We start from the raw sequence: 17396 nt of genomic DNA, 5'->3' as shown, positions 1-17396 counted from the left end.
CCTATGTCAGCCCCAACCCCTTCCCTATGTATTTTCAGCTATGGCTTTATCCACACTGCTCTTATCCGTCGGTCATCTGCTTTCTGTATTCCAGGAATTTTAAGATTTTATTTATTTGAGAGAAAGTGGGATACAGAGCACAAGCAGAGGGGGAGGGGCAAAGGAAGAGGGAGAAGCAGGCTCCCCACTGAGCTGGGAGCCCGATGCAGGGCTCAATCCCAGGACTCTGGGATCATGGCCTGAGCTGAAGGCAGACACTTAACTGACTGAGCTACTCAGGTGCCCAGTATATAGAGAGTTTTGCTGCACTCAATCACAGACTGTGATTTAATCAATTTATACTGGTGGACACTTGTTACTTTTTTCTATCATATATACTGCTGTAATAAATAAATATATTTTTACATACATTTTGTACACCTAAGGGGGTATATCTTAAGTATATATTGCCTACTCAAAATGTAAAACAAGATCACCATGTGACTCAGCCACTCCACTTCTAGGATTTACCTGTCACTGTTGGCTTGAGCTGCTATAAAAAAATACCACAAACTGAGTGGCTTAAACAACAGAAGTTTATTTTCTCCCAGTACTGGAGGCTCAAGTCCAAGGTTAAGGTGCCAGCCAATTTGATTCCTGGTGAGCACTTCTTTCCTGGCTTGCAGATGGCTCTCTTCTCACTGTGTCCTCACATGACAGAGAGAGAGAAAATAGCTTTCTCTTGTCTCTTTTTATAAGGACACTAATCCTGTTGGATCAGGTCCCTTCCCTTATGACCTCATTTAAACATAATTATTTCCACAACATGACCACCAGCCCATAACATTACCTAAAAGAAATGAAAAAATACACGCACACAAAAACTTATATGCAAATGTTGACATTATTCATAATAGCCAAAAAGTAGGAACAACCCAAATGCCCGTCAACTCAAAAATGGATAAATAAAATGTGGTCTACCCATGCAAAGGACTATAATTCAGACTTAAAAACAAATGAAGTTGTGATCATGATCTGAACCAAAGGCAGATACTTAACTGGACTGAGCCATCCAGGCGTCCCCCTCTACTGTTGACCTAGGTTCTTTTGTTATACTCTTATGTAGGTATGTACAACAAGGCCTAAGCTACTCAAGGGAAGGCCTTTGTTTTTGTTGTTTTGAAATTTAATCCATTTATTTAAGTATATATGGTACATGACTTACAAATCTTCACTTCTCCCACTCTGCTAGAACTTTTCCGAAACAGCCTCCATTTCCTTCATCCTCTTTCCACAAGTAATGGAAGTTACTGTCTGTGCTTTGAAGGTTACAGCTGACAAACACCTGTTCGTTGGTCTTCCTGGCTAAGTGCTGGGCAAGGCCAGTGGAGATCCTGTCAGAAATGTCTCTGAGGAGGAAGGTAGACACATCTCTGTGAAAAGATGCCCATTAATCAATGGTTATAAAGCATCCTACAAGCTTACCATTAAACATCTATTATTCATTAAACCAATTCTCAGATCCTCAGATCTAGTTTTCTTTATGTACAGTAACAAATGTAATTCAAGGATAATCACTTGGTCATTCTCCTAAAGCATACAGTGCTTTACGGAGAATGCACATGGGGTACATGGGTGGCTCAGTCAGTTGAGCATCTGACTCTTGGTTTGGGTTCAGGTCATGACCTCAGAGTTGTGGGATCGAGTCTCTCGTTGGGCTTTGTGTTCAGCATGGAGTCTGCTCGGGATTCTCCCTCTCCTCTCCCAAATAAATAAATAAAATACAACCTTTAAAAAAAAGGACACTTGTGTGGCTCACTTGGTTAGGCATCTGCCTTCGGCTCAGGTCATGATCCCAGGGCCCTGAGATTGAATCCTGCATTGGGCTCCTTGATCACTGCGGAGCCTGCTTCTCCCTCTAGTTCCGCCCCTGCCCCTGGTCATGCTCACTCCCTGTCTAATAAATAAAATCTTAAAAAAAAAAAAAAAGAATTCTCATAATATAGCAGCTAGTGCTACAGGTGTTTTCCAGACGTCTCTTTGAAAAGATGCCCATTAATCAATGGTTATAAAGCATCCTACACAATTAACTTGAACTCATGGGTGAACACTGAAACTTACATTACCAACATTATTGTTTAATGCACTACTATATATTTTACTAGCTAGCATATAGTAAAAATAAGCCATACCACTTGTTAAGGTCCAGTATATTTAATCACATAAAATGTGAGGTTGCATTAATATAATATTAGTGAAATAACTAGAGAAAGTCTGTCGTAGCCAGCTGGAGGTGAGGGCAGTTTGAAGAGAAGAACGCCAATTGTGTTCTATCTGAATTCACATGATTGTGGAATCCATTATCAGTCTTTTTCTGTACTGTAACCACTAAGTATCAGATTTGTATGTATGGCAACAAAGCCTGTTCTAATGACAGGGAAAATGCAAAGTAAGGGTCAGATAACAGACATCTCAAAGGACAAATCAGGGCACCTAGGTGGCTCAGTTGGTTGAACATCTGCTCTCAGCTCCGGTCATGATCCCCGAGTCCTGGGATTGAGCCCTATGTCGGGCTCCCTGCTCAGTGGAGGCTGCTTTTCCCTTTCTCTCTCCCGCAGCTTAGGCTTTCTCTCTCCCTCTCGCTCTATCTCAAATAAATAAAATCTTTTTTTTTTTTTTTTTTAAAGGATGATCTCGATGCCTGAGTGGTTCAGTCCGTTAAACGTCTGACTTTGGCTCAGGTCATGATCCCAGGGTCCTGGGATCGAGCCCCGAGCTGGGCTCTATGCTCAGTGGGGAGCCTGCTTCTCTCTGTGCCTGCTTATGCTCTCTCTGACAAGTACATAAAATCTTAGGGGGGGAAAAAGGATGCAGCTGTAGGACTTGGGAGGACTGGATAGATGGAGGAGATGAGGGTAAATAAATCACACTCCTGAATCACTTGAAGCATAAAGATGGTGACAGACAAGGCAGAGGTAGAAGTGGTTTCATTCCATTGTTTGGATTGGTAGAGGGATCGAAGGGAAGTATAGGTTGGCTTTAATTATGTTATTTCAAGGTGCTGATGGAAAGCTCAAATGACTAGGGAGTTACAGGACTTGAATTTGAGCTCAGGCTTTGGATAAAATGGTTCTCACGGACAAAACAGTAAGGAGTCTAAGAATCCTTTCAGAAGGGAACAGAGCACTGAGTAAGAATCATTTGAGAGTGAGAGGTAGAACCACATTAACTTAAGAGCTAACATTTGAAGTTTATGATATCTTTTCACACTCTTTTTAATGGAACCCTTGAGAGGTGAGAGATTAGTTTCAAGCAGATTTACTCATTATAAATATTTATTAAGTGCTTCTGGGAATACAAGGGTGAGTAAGTCACAGACTTTGCCCTTAATGAGTTTCCAGTGCAAAGGGAGACAAGTAAACAAGTAATTAGGGGCCCTGATTCCAGCACTAACAATGCTGCTTAGTAACTTACTTACTTACTAGTCTCCATCACAGAAAAATCATGAAGTTAAGGAATAGTGTCTTTATCACTCTTACATCTCCAAAGCCTAGCGTAGATCTAGCACATAGGCACTCAGGAAATATTCTAAATGAATTAAATGAAAATAGGTAAGTCTCGGTAATGATGAGTACTACTTCATGGCAGAACATGAGCTGTGTGGGGAGAGTGGTGTTAGGAAATATGGTTAGTGATAGTGGGTTGGAGATCAGATTTTGGGAAGTCTTACATGTTATGCCAAGGGATTTATAGGTGGCATACTGAGGATTCAACGAGAATGTCAGAGGGGCGCCTGGGTGCCTCCTTGGTTATCCGGCTCTTGGTTCCAGCTTAGGTCATGATCTCACAGGGAGTGGAATCAGCCCCACGTTGGGCTGTCGGAGCACATCGTGGAATCTGCTTCAGATTCCTTCTCCCCCTCACTCCCCCTCTGTTCCTCCCCACTCATGTGCTCTCTCTCTCTAAAAATAAATTAAAAAAAAAAAAACCCAAAACCCAAACAAACCAAAGAGAATGTAAGACATGGGAATGACAATCAGATTTATGCTTTGGAAAGAACACCTTGGTTGGAGTGTATGTTACTATAATAGACAAGTGCTTTCAAAACTTTTAAACATATTTAAATATGCACATAGAATGGGAGGCTGGCTGTATAGTACCACGTGCTTTGACCTGTATTCAAGGTCCTGGCTCTGCTCAACAAATGCCTGAACAAATCATCTGGTACCCAATAGGTACTTCATCTATGTACATTTCCTACCCCTTTTCCTTCCTCTGAGTACACTGATTAAAAAAAAGAGCCAACAGATAAATCTTGAGGATATAATGCAGAGGACTTAACAGGCTCTCGAGAGGCAGAAAGGGAGGGAAACAAGAACGGGAGGGGTTCCTTGGGCTTATGGCATGAGGACAAACAACTTTTCTCGAGTTGAAAGGCTGAGAGACCTACGAAGTAGAAAGGAGGAAAGTTTGCAGAGTTTCCATTAACTGGGAAAAGAGTGGAAAAGAAGCAGTAGACATTAGATTGACAAATGTGAAAACTCCCATCAGGGTTAGATAAATAAAAGGTCTTACTGAGGCCTTAGCATGTTAACCTGCAATGGTGGTAACAGCAGTTCTGGAAACACTCCCCAGCAGCCCTGAGCAAGTTGGGAGGAACAAAGGTGGGGGTGGTTGGATGCAACCAGGACTGGGAACTGGCAGGATGAGAAGGACCTAAGGAAAGGAGGAAAGTGATCTGAGAAAGCCCCTAAACGGCTGCCAGAAGTGAATGACTGTAGGGCATAGGTCAAGAAGGGAAGGAAGTCAAGTTAGAAGTTAACAGAGTGGAATAGAGTAGAATAGAGAAGAGCTAATGGATTTAAAATCTCGCTGAAAATTATTTATGACAACATAATTTAGCTTTCATTCTTTTGGCTTTGGCAAGGAAAAAATCAATTTATTTTTTGAACCTCTATAGACTAGAAAATAGGAAACTATTTTAAAATTACAGGTTTTCTACATCCAAAATCCAGTTTACTTTCAAGACATTCCTTTAAGCAGAAAAAAAAAATACTGTAGTTTAAACCTAAGAAGATAAATTAATATATTTTTACCAGATTTAAAGTACTCTTACATTGTTCTTCTGTATCGACAACTGTGATTATAGTTCAAGGTGAAAAGAATAGACTTTTGATTACTTAATGGATAAAATGACTCTTTTTATAAGTCCCCAGTTCAAGGTCAAGCATTTCTGTCATTGACAAAGACCAGATACAAATGACAAAGTAATCATCAATAGCAGCACCAGGCCTAAATTAATTTGATTAAGTAAGGAATAATCAACTTAAGCAGCCTTCATCTTAAAAGTAAATATTTTGTTTAATTAGTTAGCATTAGATCTTTTTGACTAATCTTTAAGTTTTTAAGTAATGGATTCATAAACACAGTTCAAATTTCCATAATGCAGCATAAATACCCATGATTTTCAACTAAAGTGGAAGATTCAAATTATTTTAAAAACTAGTGAAGGTACTACCCAACTCTTCAAAGATTGAGTTGAGGGCTTCAGTGAGATTTTTTCATGCAAGTTCATAGTGATTAAATCTGCCAAAACATTTTATAATGGAACCAAACAAGCAAAATGCAATGTTTCTGGAAAACAGTTTCATTTGGGGAGGTCAGCAACACTTGTAAACTACGGAATCAGGGTTTTTCTTTTCTTTTCTCCTACCTCTTGTTGCCAGGTGGCTCCAGGGTGTTCGGGGTAGAAAGTACACAAAAGGGATAGAGTCAGGGTTAAAGCACTATAAAGCTAATTGAGTACCTGACAGCATAGCCTTTGACTACTTTTCAGCCAGGCACTAGCTCTCAGGTTAACACTTCTCATTCCTTTAATCAGAGATTAAAGATACCTACTTCCCTTTTTATTCAAGCACCAATTGCCTTTAAGGGGGAGTAGTGACCTCAGTGGCAAGGAAAAGGGCGTTTCCCCCTGCTTTCATACTTAAGGTGAGCAAACAGTTCTTCATTGATTTTTCACTTACTAACCAGTAGGAAACTACAAAGCTTAAATAAAGGCTCCTCCCTAAAATACTCTTTCCATGTATCTTTGTTTCTTCTCAAATGGAAAGACATTGCTGTATCCAGGTATCAATCTATTCTGGGGTCACAAATTATAAGGAAAAAATGAATGAATTTGGACTAGCGTATAAATTCCATTAAGTGGAGTCTCCCTGGTTAAAAAGCAGAATTTGCTGGGCAGGAAGGAAGAAAAAAAAGGAAGGCGGTAAGAAAAAAGACTAGTGCACTTACTGCTTATCACGGTCAGCTTTTTCATGGAAGACTTTAGTGAGGGAGTTTCCAAGAAGAGACTGAGATAATACAAGTAACAACATTTAGGAAGAAAGAGGAGGTCCAGTGGTCTCTGGGCCAGCTCGCTACAGAAACTGGTCCCAAGGAGTCACTGACTTGAAACTGGGGTAGACGAATGGGAAATTGCCCATATAGCACAGTTAGGAAGTATCTGGATAAAAATTCCTGGAAGCTGAAGTCTTCTTTATTGAGTCAACAGAACATTTGTGGCAGTTGTCCATAAAGTCCAAACATAGCACATTCTGACATTCAAATCAGACCTACTTAAATGTGGCTTGTTTTGATTCTTTCAACTTTGTACTATGATGATTATCTGTACAAAGGGGTTCGAAATCGAAACAACTTCATTCACATCACCCCTATTCAGCTCGGTCCAAATTTTTAAAAAAGTGATAGGCTAAAAGACAAAAAAAATAGTCAACTGCAATAAGCTACCAGGTCTAACCGGAAATGGTTTAATATTATTCATTCTCTTCTTTGAACATTTTGCTTAAGTGCTTAATTAGGGCTACGAGCTCAGGGTTCCCACCACGTGCATCGATTTGTTTATAGGCTTTAGATTCAAGCTCTTTAAGAGTACTCCGAGTGTATTCAAAAGAACCTACATCCTCGAGATAATGTACACAGTATTTTTTAATATCGACATTCTCGGTTCTCTGACGCAAGATATTCTGCACCTGCGTGCTTTCAGGCCTCGACCAAATAGCATGAATAGTAGGGAAGGAGAACTTTCCCTCTGTTAGATCTTCACAAAAGCTTTTGTTTTCACTATATTCTTTGGAGTGTAGATTAGCATAATCATCCCTAATTTGGAAAAAAAGCCCCAGTGTATTAAGCAGTGGCTTTAGATCTTCTTTGTAGTCAGAGAACAACTGCATGAGACCTACTGCTAATCCGAAGAGTCCACCTGTCTTCTGCAGCACCATTGCTTTATATTCTTCTTCAGTGGGACAAGTGTAATTATCCCTCCAATAAATATCTAGACCTTGTCCCTGATGGAGTTCCAAAAGCTGGTGGGTAAAAAGCTTCACTGCATCTGGGTGATTAAGGGTTAAGACTTTCTCGAGGCCAAGGAAATACACATAATTGGCAGAATTGATGACAGATGGAATTCCATAGATGCTGTGTGCCACTGGAAAGCCACGTCGGAGTTTCGAGTTGTCTTCGATATCATCGATGAGCAAACTGGCATTATGCAACATTTCTGTCACTTCAATGATAATCTAACAAAAAAAAACAAGTGATAATTTCATTTTATTTGACCTATTCAAAACAGCTTATAAATACTTAACAGATTATGAGAGTCTCAGATTTCTTAGTTTTTGCAATGAATAATTATTTAGCAACCTCAATATAAAACAATACATGTATCCACATTTAACTCAATTAAGAGCAAAGAGCATTTTATGTGACATCTATTAATTTGTTAGGGATTAAGAACGAGGTTAGAATTGCCTAAATACCTGTAGTTTGTCTTCTGGAACTTTTAGCCAATGATTAAATGCCTGCGAAAGTTTGGTTCTCACTTGTTTACCTGAAATTAAAGAATAAAATTTGGCAATAAAAATATTTCAGTTATCAAAAAGACATTCAGAAACTTCCTTGGAAACTGTGCAGACTTGAATCCAGCCCCATCACTGCTGGGCCCCTCCCTACTGCCCCCTCTACCAAAATTTGCATTCTGAAAGCTCAGTCTTTTGAAATTAGGGCATGCAAGGAGAGTCTAAGGTATGCAAATGGCCCATTAGTAAGCCCACTCCTTTCATCTTAACTTGTATCAACAATTTTGGAATGAAATGTGGGCATTTTAGGAACTACGATCTAATTCCTTTTCTGAAAAATAAGCCTAGTCAGTCTAGTCAGTGGCAGTTAATCAACAATGTCTGTTTTCAGAGAACTGTAGGTATTTCTAATGAAATGTACTTTGCTATTGAATTCAATAAAATATTATAAAATTACCTCTTAAAATTATCTACCATTTCTTTAAATTAAGGTTTTAGAGACTGTACAACTCTGCTTCTTTCCTATCAAAAAATGAGATGACCATTCCCTGAAGTATTCCCTTTCAGCATCCCAGTTTAGTCAAAAGTTAATCTTTTTATTTTGACTAGGGCCATTAGTTTTTCAATATTATCATTTTCTTACATGGGAAGCTCAAGAGGTTTTTGGTAGTAGTTATCAATAGAAGTCATTTTTGCCCAAATATAAAGGAATGGTAGATAAAAACTCCAATCAGTTCTTTTAATAGCATTCTACTAGCTTCCTGGTAGAGTGAACGCACAGTAACATCCTAATTTCAGATGGTTTCAGAAAAAGTTACATAAAAAGTTTCAGTGAACAAAACCAGTATTTTCTAAGACCTATCTATGTTTTCTCTGCACCAGTCACCCAGCAAATGAATAAACTCTCATCCCATATCCAAATGAAAAATGTTGCACTTTTTGTGAGAAGTCTAAAAGAGAAGGATCTATTAGGGTTCAAGAAGCAGTATTTTCTGTCTACTAACCTTTAAGGTGAGCATGGTCTGGGTAGCAGATATATAGTTTGTACTTTGATCTACTTTCCAGTTTAACAAAGGCCAATCTGAGCTATATTGACAAAGCACATCTGTGCAAAGTAACCATATCGCTTTAAAAAACAAGTTCAGAAGATGAAGAACACAAAGAATCAATGTGGAGCCACATTTTTCCTTTTTGCTTTTGAATGTACATAGAAAAGAGCACAATAAATGGCTTAACTTATAGGTAATGTAGTTGTGTTTCAGTATTTTTTTTCCTTTAACCATAGTCTGGGGTCTGGATTGGTAGTTTTAAGGCCCCAAATAGTTTCTAACAGGTGCTAGTCATAGAGATCCCTCAAAATTAAAAGAAACAAATGATAATAACCCTTTTTCTTTATTTCTTAAAAATATTTTAGGAGAAGAGTGTGTGAGTGGGGGTAGGGGCAGAGAGAGAGGGAAAGGACAAGCAAACTCTGTGCTGAACGTGGAGCCTGATGCTAGAGCTTGATGCCCATGACCCCAAGATCATGACCTGAGCCGAAGTCAAGAGTCTGATGCTCAACTGAGCCACCCAAGAACCCCCAGTTACCTCTCTTCTTTAAAAGACTTTAACATTACTAACTCCAGGTCTGGGGACCTACACTAGGGCAAATAAATAAAAGTCATTTGACTTCACAAATTCCAGAAAATCCTAATACTATAATAATTGCTAATTATTATAATCTTTTAATAGTAAGAATAACTTTTCAACAGAATAAATGGCCTGACCCACCTCTCTGAGTTCTGTGAAAAATAGGTTTATTATGCATAATGCAATTTCCTATTTCTTTTTTAAATATTTTATTTATTTATTTATTGGGGGGGGGAGACTGCATGTGCAAGCAGAGGGGCAGGAAGAGGAGAGAATCTCAAGCAGACTCCATGTGGAGCCTGATGAGGGATCAATCTTGTGACCCTAACTAAGATCATGACCTGAGCTGAATTCACGAGCTGGACGCTTAACAAACTGAGCTGCCCAGACACCCCTCCATTTAAAAAATTTTTTTAACTTAAATTCAATTTAGTTAACACATACTGTATTATTAGTTTCTGGGATAGAATTTAGATTCATCAGTTGCATATAAAATTTTATTTATTTATTTATTTGACAGAAAGATCACAAGTAGGCAGAGAGGCAGGCAGAGAGAGGTGGGGGGAAGCAGGCTCCCCGCTGAGCTGAGATCCCGATGCGGGGCTTGATCCCAGGACCCTGAGACCATGACCTGAGCCAAACGCAGAGGCTTCAATCCACTGAGCCACCCAGGCGCCCCTCATCAGTCGCATATAACACCCAATGCTCATTGTATTATGTGCCCTCCATCACCTAATTCCCCCACTCCCTATTTCTTTTTAAAGATTTTTATTTATTTTTGTTTTGTAATTTATTTTTTAGATTCTATTTATTCATTTGAGATACAGAGGGAGAGAGCTTGAGTTGGGGGGAGGAGCTAAGGAAGAAGGAGAAGCAAACTCCCCGCTGAGCAGGGTGCCTGGCATGGGCCTCGATCCCAGGACCCCGGAGCTCATGAGCTGAGCCAAAGGCAGATGCTTCAATAACTGAGCCACCCAGGCACCACAAAGATTTTTATTTTTTAAGTAATCTCTACACCCAGCAGGGGGCTTGAATTTACAACTCCAAGAGTCACACGCTCCAATGACTGATTCAGCTAGGTGCTTCATAATTTTCTTTTTCTTTAGGAAAATTTTTTGAGGTTATATTCTATAATGGATGCAAGATTGTATTAGATAGTAAAAAAGTGAGATACCTAATGAGAGTTTTAAATGTTATCTAATGGCTTAAAATACTATAGGATAATGAGGTTTAAATAAAAATGTTACAGAAGTTCATTACACAGGTAAACATTATTGCTAAAATTAGCTACAGATGGTCCTTGCTTTGCACAGTAGAGGAACAGGAGACACTCCTTACATGCTTTACAGCACTGATAACTGGCATGTTTTACCATAGCCCAGTTCTAGCCAGTGTCTGCAAACTTGTTACAAAGTAAGTCCAACAATGGGTAGAGTGCAGGAGAAACAGCACCCTGTTTCTCAGCAGGAGACCCTGAAATAAGTGTAGTTACTAGCTGCTGAATAAATCACTCAAAAGGCATCTCTTTGGCTTTTTCTTTTTGGGGGAGGGTGGGGGGTGGGGAGGGGAGAGTGGGTGGGGCAGAGGGAGAGAGAGAACCTGATCTCAAAATCAGATTCTGAAATTTGAGCTGAAATCAAGAGTCAAGATGCTTAACTGACTAAGCCAACCAGATGCCTCTTGGCTTTTTCTTAAATAGCAGGCAACTTTTCATTATTCTTTTCTGATTCTTTTTTTAAAAAAAGACTTATTTGAGAGACAGCATATGCACGTGTACAATGGGGGTGAGGGGCAGAGGGAGAGAGAGAAGCGCACTCTCTGCTGAGTGCAGAGCCCCAACATGGGGCTTGATCCCAGGACCCGGTACCATGACCTGAGCTGAAGTTAGATGCTCAACCGACTGAGCCACCCAGGTGCCCCCCTAGTCAACTTTTTGAGCTGTACTTACAATAATTGTTTATGTAGTTATACATCAATAAAAAGCAGCACCATGACAAGGGCAAGGCAGTCAACGTTGTCTGCCCTGGGTGTAGGCAATAAAGAGGTGCACTACCTTTAATGAATTTAAAAATAGTAACAGACCCTGGGTGTCTTGAGTGGCTCAGTAGGTTGGGCATCCGCCCTCAGTGCAGGTCATGGTCCGGGGGTCCTCGGATCGAGCCCTGCATTGGGCTCCTTGCTCAGTGGGGAGCCTGCTTCTCTCCCTCTGACTGCTACTGCTTGTGCTCTCTCTCTGGCAAATAAATAAAATCTTAAAAAAAAAGTAACAGACTGACAGTTTTTTAAAAAGTGTGTATCTTCTTTGTCCTTTGGATCTTGAGGATTTCATCTTGAATATGTTAGGATTTTAACTTTTAAGAAGCAGGATTTTATTTGTCTCTGGACTCATCATAGTGGAAGGTAATTTATATCTAACAAATTTAGGATCATTTTATATTGCTTCTATAGTACTATGGAAAATCTTTATGCTGTCAATTAGATTTCATTTAATAAGCTTTGGTGAGTTATTACTTTTTTTAAAGATTTTATTTGGGTGGGGGACACAAGCAGGGGGAGTGGGAGAGGGAGAAGCACGCTTCCCACCGAGCAGGGAGCCCGATGCAGGGCTTGATCCCATGACCCCAGGATCATGACCCGATCCAAAGACGCCCTGGTTCCCTCCATTTTTCTGAAACATTGACATTAGCAGGTACGTCTCCATGTAGGTCCGCCAGAATAGAAATGACGCTATTCATGATGGCTTTCAAGATGTAGCTGGGGAGCTACCACTCTTCAGCTTCTGATAACCATATTTATCCTCTCCAGGCTATGAAGAATAGAAACACACATAATACCACCGAGGTGTGCCCACAAAGAAAGGTGTGCACTTTAGAACAGAAATGAAAAAGTGTTTATTGTGACTGATTTGAGAACATCACTGGTCTATAGGTTAGCTATCTTATGGCTAAACAGGTTTTTATGGTTGTCAACTAACTCACCATCTTTTATAAAATTTCTACAAGAAAGTACATTCCAAGTTTCAAGTAACTGGTCTGTGAATGAATTTTTATTACAGGAACCCACCCTTATTATATATATGAGTTTTAACTTGCTACCACCATTTTCTAGACCAACTTAAAAAAACAGCTAAATAAAACATACATATACACGTGATTAGGCAGGTGTTACTGTAAGAAGCCATGTTTAGGTGACCCATCTTTATATATGAATAATGGGGGCCTTGTTTCCAAGTAATGTCACTTAGAGATGCATTACTATTTGGCTCTTAAAGGAACTAGTAGCATAAGAAATGCAGTGTGTGGATGACAGTGGAAAACATGAACGTGGAAAGTAAAGCTTTTTGTTTTTACACAAATTGGTATAAAAGCCCCTGATACTTAAATAGTAGGGAATAGGAATGTGTGGCATCCCAAAACCTCCAATGACGTACTCAATGTTTTCAGTATATATTTTTTTTAGTTATGTTGTATAAATGGACATTTTTAAAAGGGTACTTCAAAAATGCCCCCCCCCCTTTAAGATTTTATTTATTTATTTGCCAGAGAGAAAGCAGAGGGAGTGGCAGGCAGAAGGAGAAGCAGGCTCCTCACTGCCCGATCCGGGACTCGACCCCAAGTGAAAGGCAGATGCTTAACCGACTGAGCCAGCCAGGCGTCCCCAAAATATCCCCTTTAAGAACATAAAAATAAAATGTTCTATTTGTAATTTTTCTTGTATGTATCCCTTATTAAATAGGAAATCTTAGGAGCTGGTAAGTCGAATCTTTTCTGTATGCCAGCATTTGAATGACCACAACTCTATCACAAGACCCTATATGGACCTATATGGACCTATGGACCATAACTAAACAGTTACCTGGTAACTGAAGTAAATACTTATAGGGTTCTAGAAGAATTCTTTGGACTGTTTCTTGAGTCTTCTCCATTGTTTTTAAACTTCAAAGCTGATCTGTGAAAAAGGAGAAATACAAAGACATTCTTAATAACTGAATTAATTTTGAGTTCCAAATGCAAAGGGATTTGTATCTCAAGTTGTTTTTGTATAGGCAGACTTTCAGTATGTTGTATAAGAAAATTCTACATATATGAAACATGGTAAGCAAAAGCAGCCCATCTTCAGAAAAGGCAAATCACAAACACAGAAAGTAGATTGATGACTGCCTAGCACTGTGGTAGCAAGAAGAGGGAGTATGAAGTTTCTTTCTGTAGGAATTAAAATACTCTTCAATTAGACTGTAGTGATGGTTGCATAACCCTATGAATATACTAAAATGTTAACTTTACATGGGTGAACCACACATGTAAATTATCTCATTAAAAAAAAAGGAAAATCTTCAAGTGATTTCATTAGTCAGAGTATTCACCTGGGTTGTAAGTGATTTCCTCAGTTACAAAACTTATACTAAACTAAGCCATTCTTATTTTACTTAATCATAAAGGCTTAAATTGTTGACATCAAATCAATGTCAAAACAAATCCACAGAATTAGATACTTCTATATTTGACTGATTACATAAATTAGTAAGCATACTTTTTTCAATGAGCATTAGAATGAATAAATTTTATATCTTAAAATATAAGGCAAAAACTTCTCTTACACTTTCTTTACAATCAATCCATTTCAGAGATTCTAATTTAAGACATACATTAACTTGAATACAATTATCAAAACTATTACCTTGTATACACACACACACACAAAATTCCTTTGTAGCGATTTATTATTGGGAGTTTTACCTTACTTCAGTGTTTTCTAGAATACCATTTGTGGCCTTTCTATAGTACTTTTTTACTGTTGAATCCAACCCCTAATTGGCTTCTTTGTAAGTATCTTTTGCTATTTTTATTTGTCCTTATCTTAGGAATCTACTTTTCTAATTACTCTGACATCTTGGCACATTTTAGGTGGCTTCTCACCTTTATCTGCTTTCTTTTGCTTCTATAACAATGATTTAATCTTTAGGATCATGAACTGAAAGGATCAAAAAGTGTGTTTTTTGTAATCTCCTCTTGATTAACAAGGTGAAACAATCTTCAGAACTGAGCACTCCAGCAAAGGGAATCATCTCAGCAATATGACCTCAAAGAGAAACATTCCATGGAGAAATGAAATGCCTTGACTGCTCTGACACCTGCCTTGACTGACAATTAATACCCAGTATGTCACACGGGAAAAAAAAGTTCAGGAAATATTTTGAAACTATCTAAAAACTAGTAACCTCTTATCTATACTGTTTAAACTTTGACATGTTACCTCATTTTTTTTCCTTTTTCTTAGATTTTATCTATTTATTTGTCAAAGAGAGAGAGAGAGCGCACACGCAGAGGGAACAGCAGGCAGAGGGAGAAGCAGACTCCCTGCTGTGCAAGGAGCCCCATGTGGGACTCAATCCCAGGACCCTGGGATCATGACCCAAGCTGAAGGCAGATGCTTAACCAACTGAGCCACGCAGGCGTCCTGACATATTACCTCATTCTTAAGAGATTAGAAAAAGAAAAGACGACAAGCAGGAAGAATAATCACTTAAATAAAAGATTATTAAACAGAATTAAAGGTAGGATAAACAAAAAAAGGGATCTTTTATATACTTCTGCATTTAGAACAGTTGGTAGCCATCTCTTCCATAACAGGTTGGGAGCAATAATCATGTTTATCTTTTTTTCACAACCTCCAGAACACACTTACCTTAAAATAATGAGTCTACCTTTCAAGAACTCTTTTGTCTTCATCTGGAGACAAGTATACTCTTGCCCAGAAGTCAGAGCTAACTAACCTCTGTTCCAATTCTTAAGGCTTTGGTTGATGCCATTAAAAAACAAAAAAATGAATTATAAATTTTTAAAAATTATCTTTTTAAAAAAGATTTTATTTATTCATTTGACAGAGAGAGAAGAGGGAACGCAGGCAGGGGGAGTAGGAGAGGGAGAAGCAGGCTTCCACTGAGTAGGGAGTCCAACGCAGGGCTGGATCCCAGGACCCTGAGATCATGACTCAAGCTGAAGGCAGACACTTAACGACTGAGCCACCCAGGTGTCCCTAATTTTTTAAAATTACCTTAAGAAACTCTTAATAAGTAAGTGAATTAATGTTCCTTTCCTACAGGATGTTTATACACAAGTATTCTCCATAGTGGGAAAACACAGGAACCTCAATTTTTCTAGATATTGAAAAGTAATCTGTTTTGCGTCTTCTTAAGTCTCAGGGTTTCTACATACAGCGGCCTATACCCTACCTGCTTCCGCACCCCCCCCCCTTTTTATGCAAAGCCTCCTATTATGGCTGGAAATTTCAGTCATCAGGTAGGTACTAGACTCCAACATAAAGAGGCATTAGTGTTACATGAAATTAACTATCTTGATTTTAGATTGAATAACTATAGAATGCCTCTGTGAGTCTGAAACTACTCACTTTCAAAACTGGAAAACTGCCTTTAATTTGTTCATACAATTGATGGCTGAATATTAACATAAAAATAACTGTCCCCCCTGTATGGACTACTACTGACATAACCTGATTGGGCTCCCTGCATTTGCCCCTCTTATGTAGACCTCTGCTCTTCGGCCAGCAAAATTCAGATCTGGCCCTATTTCCCAACCGACTGAGAACCCTTCAGAGACATCCCTTTGCTCTTAGTAAGAACACACTCCCTACCAAACTGTCTGGAAGACTGGGCTAGTGCCGCTTCCCCCACCCCCAGCTTCAGTTCTTCACACTTTATTTTATTATTATCATTATCGTTATTATTATGTTAGTTCTTCACACTTTAAAATCTCTCTCTAGATACAAGGCTCCCAAGATGTTATTTTTTTCCGCCTGGAAAGTTCTTTCCCTACTAACTCCTGCTAACCCAGTCTGAGCTCGATCCTCACTCTGCTTCCCTTAAGTCGAATTCCCCATTTTAAATCATCACGTAACTCTCCTTCGCAGCAACCTCTGTTACCAACAACTGTTACCAACCTCACACCCACTTGTGGGTCCACTTTACTCCCGTCTGTACCGTTTTCCAGACGGCAGGCGCTCAGTAAGCATGGGAAGGACTGAATGAACCTCATGGTTCTAACGCGCTGGAGGATGAAATCAGGGCATACACTTGCAGTATAAAAAGTCAGAATACCGTGCAAGTTGCTTTTTGCTTTTTTAAAGGGAATGATCTGATTTCAAAATTGCTAAGTGGTGCCAGACGAGTACCAGTGTAGCTGTGAAACGCAGAACGGATCGTTCCACTCAAACCCCGGGAGGTGACAGACCTGAACAAAACTGCCCGAGCTACAGGCAGCGGATTTAAATAACTTCGAGGCAGATTTTTAGCAGAGACTTGGCCCAAGCGCTTCCAGGCGCTCCTCGGCTAGTCGGAGCCCGCGGGGTCGGTGAGGTTCCTGCTTCCTCTCGGCTCGGATGCCCCCTTCCGCCCTACCGGGTCACCCACCGCTCCTCCCCTTCTCCAGCGAGGATGGAAAATTCATACACAATCCGGTTCAGCATCCGGGTCCTCACCCTCCTTTCTTTCTTTCCCCTCGACCCCGCCTTCCCGCCTCCCCCGCCCTCACTCCCATCCGGGTCCCCCCCGACCGCCACCACAGCCGCTCACGGTTCAACGGTGATATCACAACTTTCGCGCCGCCGGTCCGGGACTAGTGGTGCCCAGCATCAACTTCCCACTTTATAGTTCAGAGCAACGCCCCGCCTGACGCCTACATGGATCCCTCCCCCTACTTCACCACAGAACTCTCCGCCCTCCTCAGCCGCCAGCGACGCCGCATTACTCGGTGCAAGAAAATGCGCCATCCCGGTCACACTGCGCAGGCGTCGTTGCCGCCTCCCTACTGCTTTGTCGCCCCGCCCCTTCCCCTCCCCCCACTACTTGCCTCACGCAGACGCGGGGCATTGCGGGTCTTGCAGTTCTCCTGGGCAAGGCTTTGCGCATTGGCCCCA

At 40.1% G+C, this 17396-nt stretch overlaps 1 protein-coding gene across 5 annotated transcripts; it reads right to left on the bottom strand.

Annotated features, from left to right (window-relative positions):
* Nucleotides 1-310: 310 nt before the first annotated feature.
* GGPS1 (geranylgeranyl diphosphate synthase 1) lies at nt 311-17265 on the bottom strand. 5 transcript variants are annotated; one of them, XR_013967931.1, is made up of 5 exons: nt 17053-17265; nt 13320-13412; nt 7797-7867; nt 6274-7556; nt 311-1412 (listed from the first exon to the last, which is right to left on the bottom strand). XR_013967931.1 is itself a non-coding variant. In XM_080823168.1 (4 exons), exons 2-4 carry the CDS (start codon nt 13387-13389, stop codon nt 6795-6797), a joined length of 903 nt encoding a protein of 300 aa, XP_080679294.1. In that variant the 5' UTR covers nt 13390-13412; nt 17053-17265; the 3' UTR covers nt 4901-6794. The 5 variants fall into 5 exon arrangements, 2 of the variants coding, with proteins under 2 accessions (XP_080679294.1, XP_080679295.1); XR_013967933.1 differs by lacking the exon at nt 17053-17265 and adding an exon at nt 15150-15255; XR_013967932.1 differs by having other exon boundaries at nt 559-1388.
* Nucleotides 17266-17396: the final 131 nt, after the last annotated feature.

This window comes from Martes martes (assembly GCF_963455335.1).
Source record: "Martes martes genome assembly, chromosome: 14".
In the NCBI taxonomy this organism is placed as follows: Eukaryota; Metazoa; Chordata; class Mammalia; order Carnivora; family Mustelidae; genus Martes; species Martes martes.
This window is presented reverse-complemented; position numbering and strand designations above follow the sequence as displayed.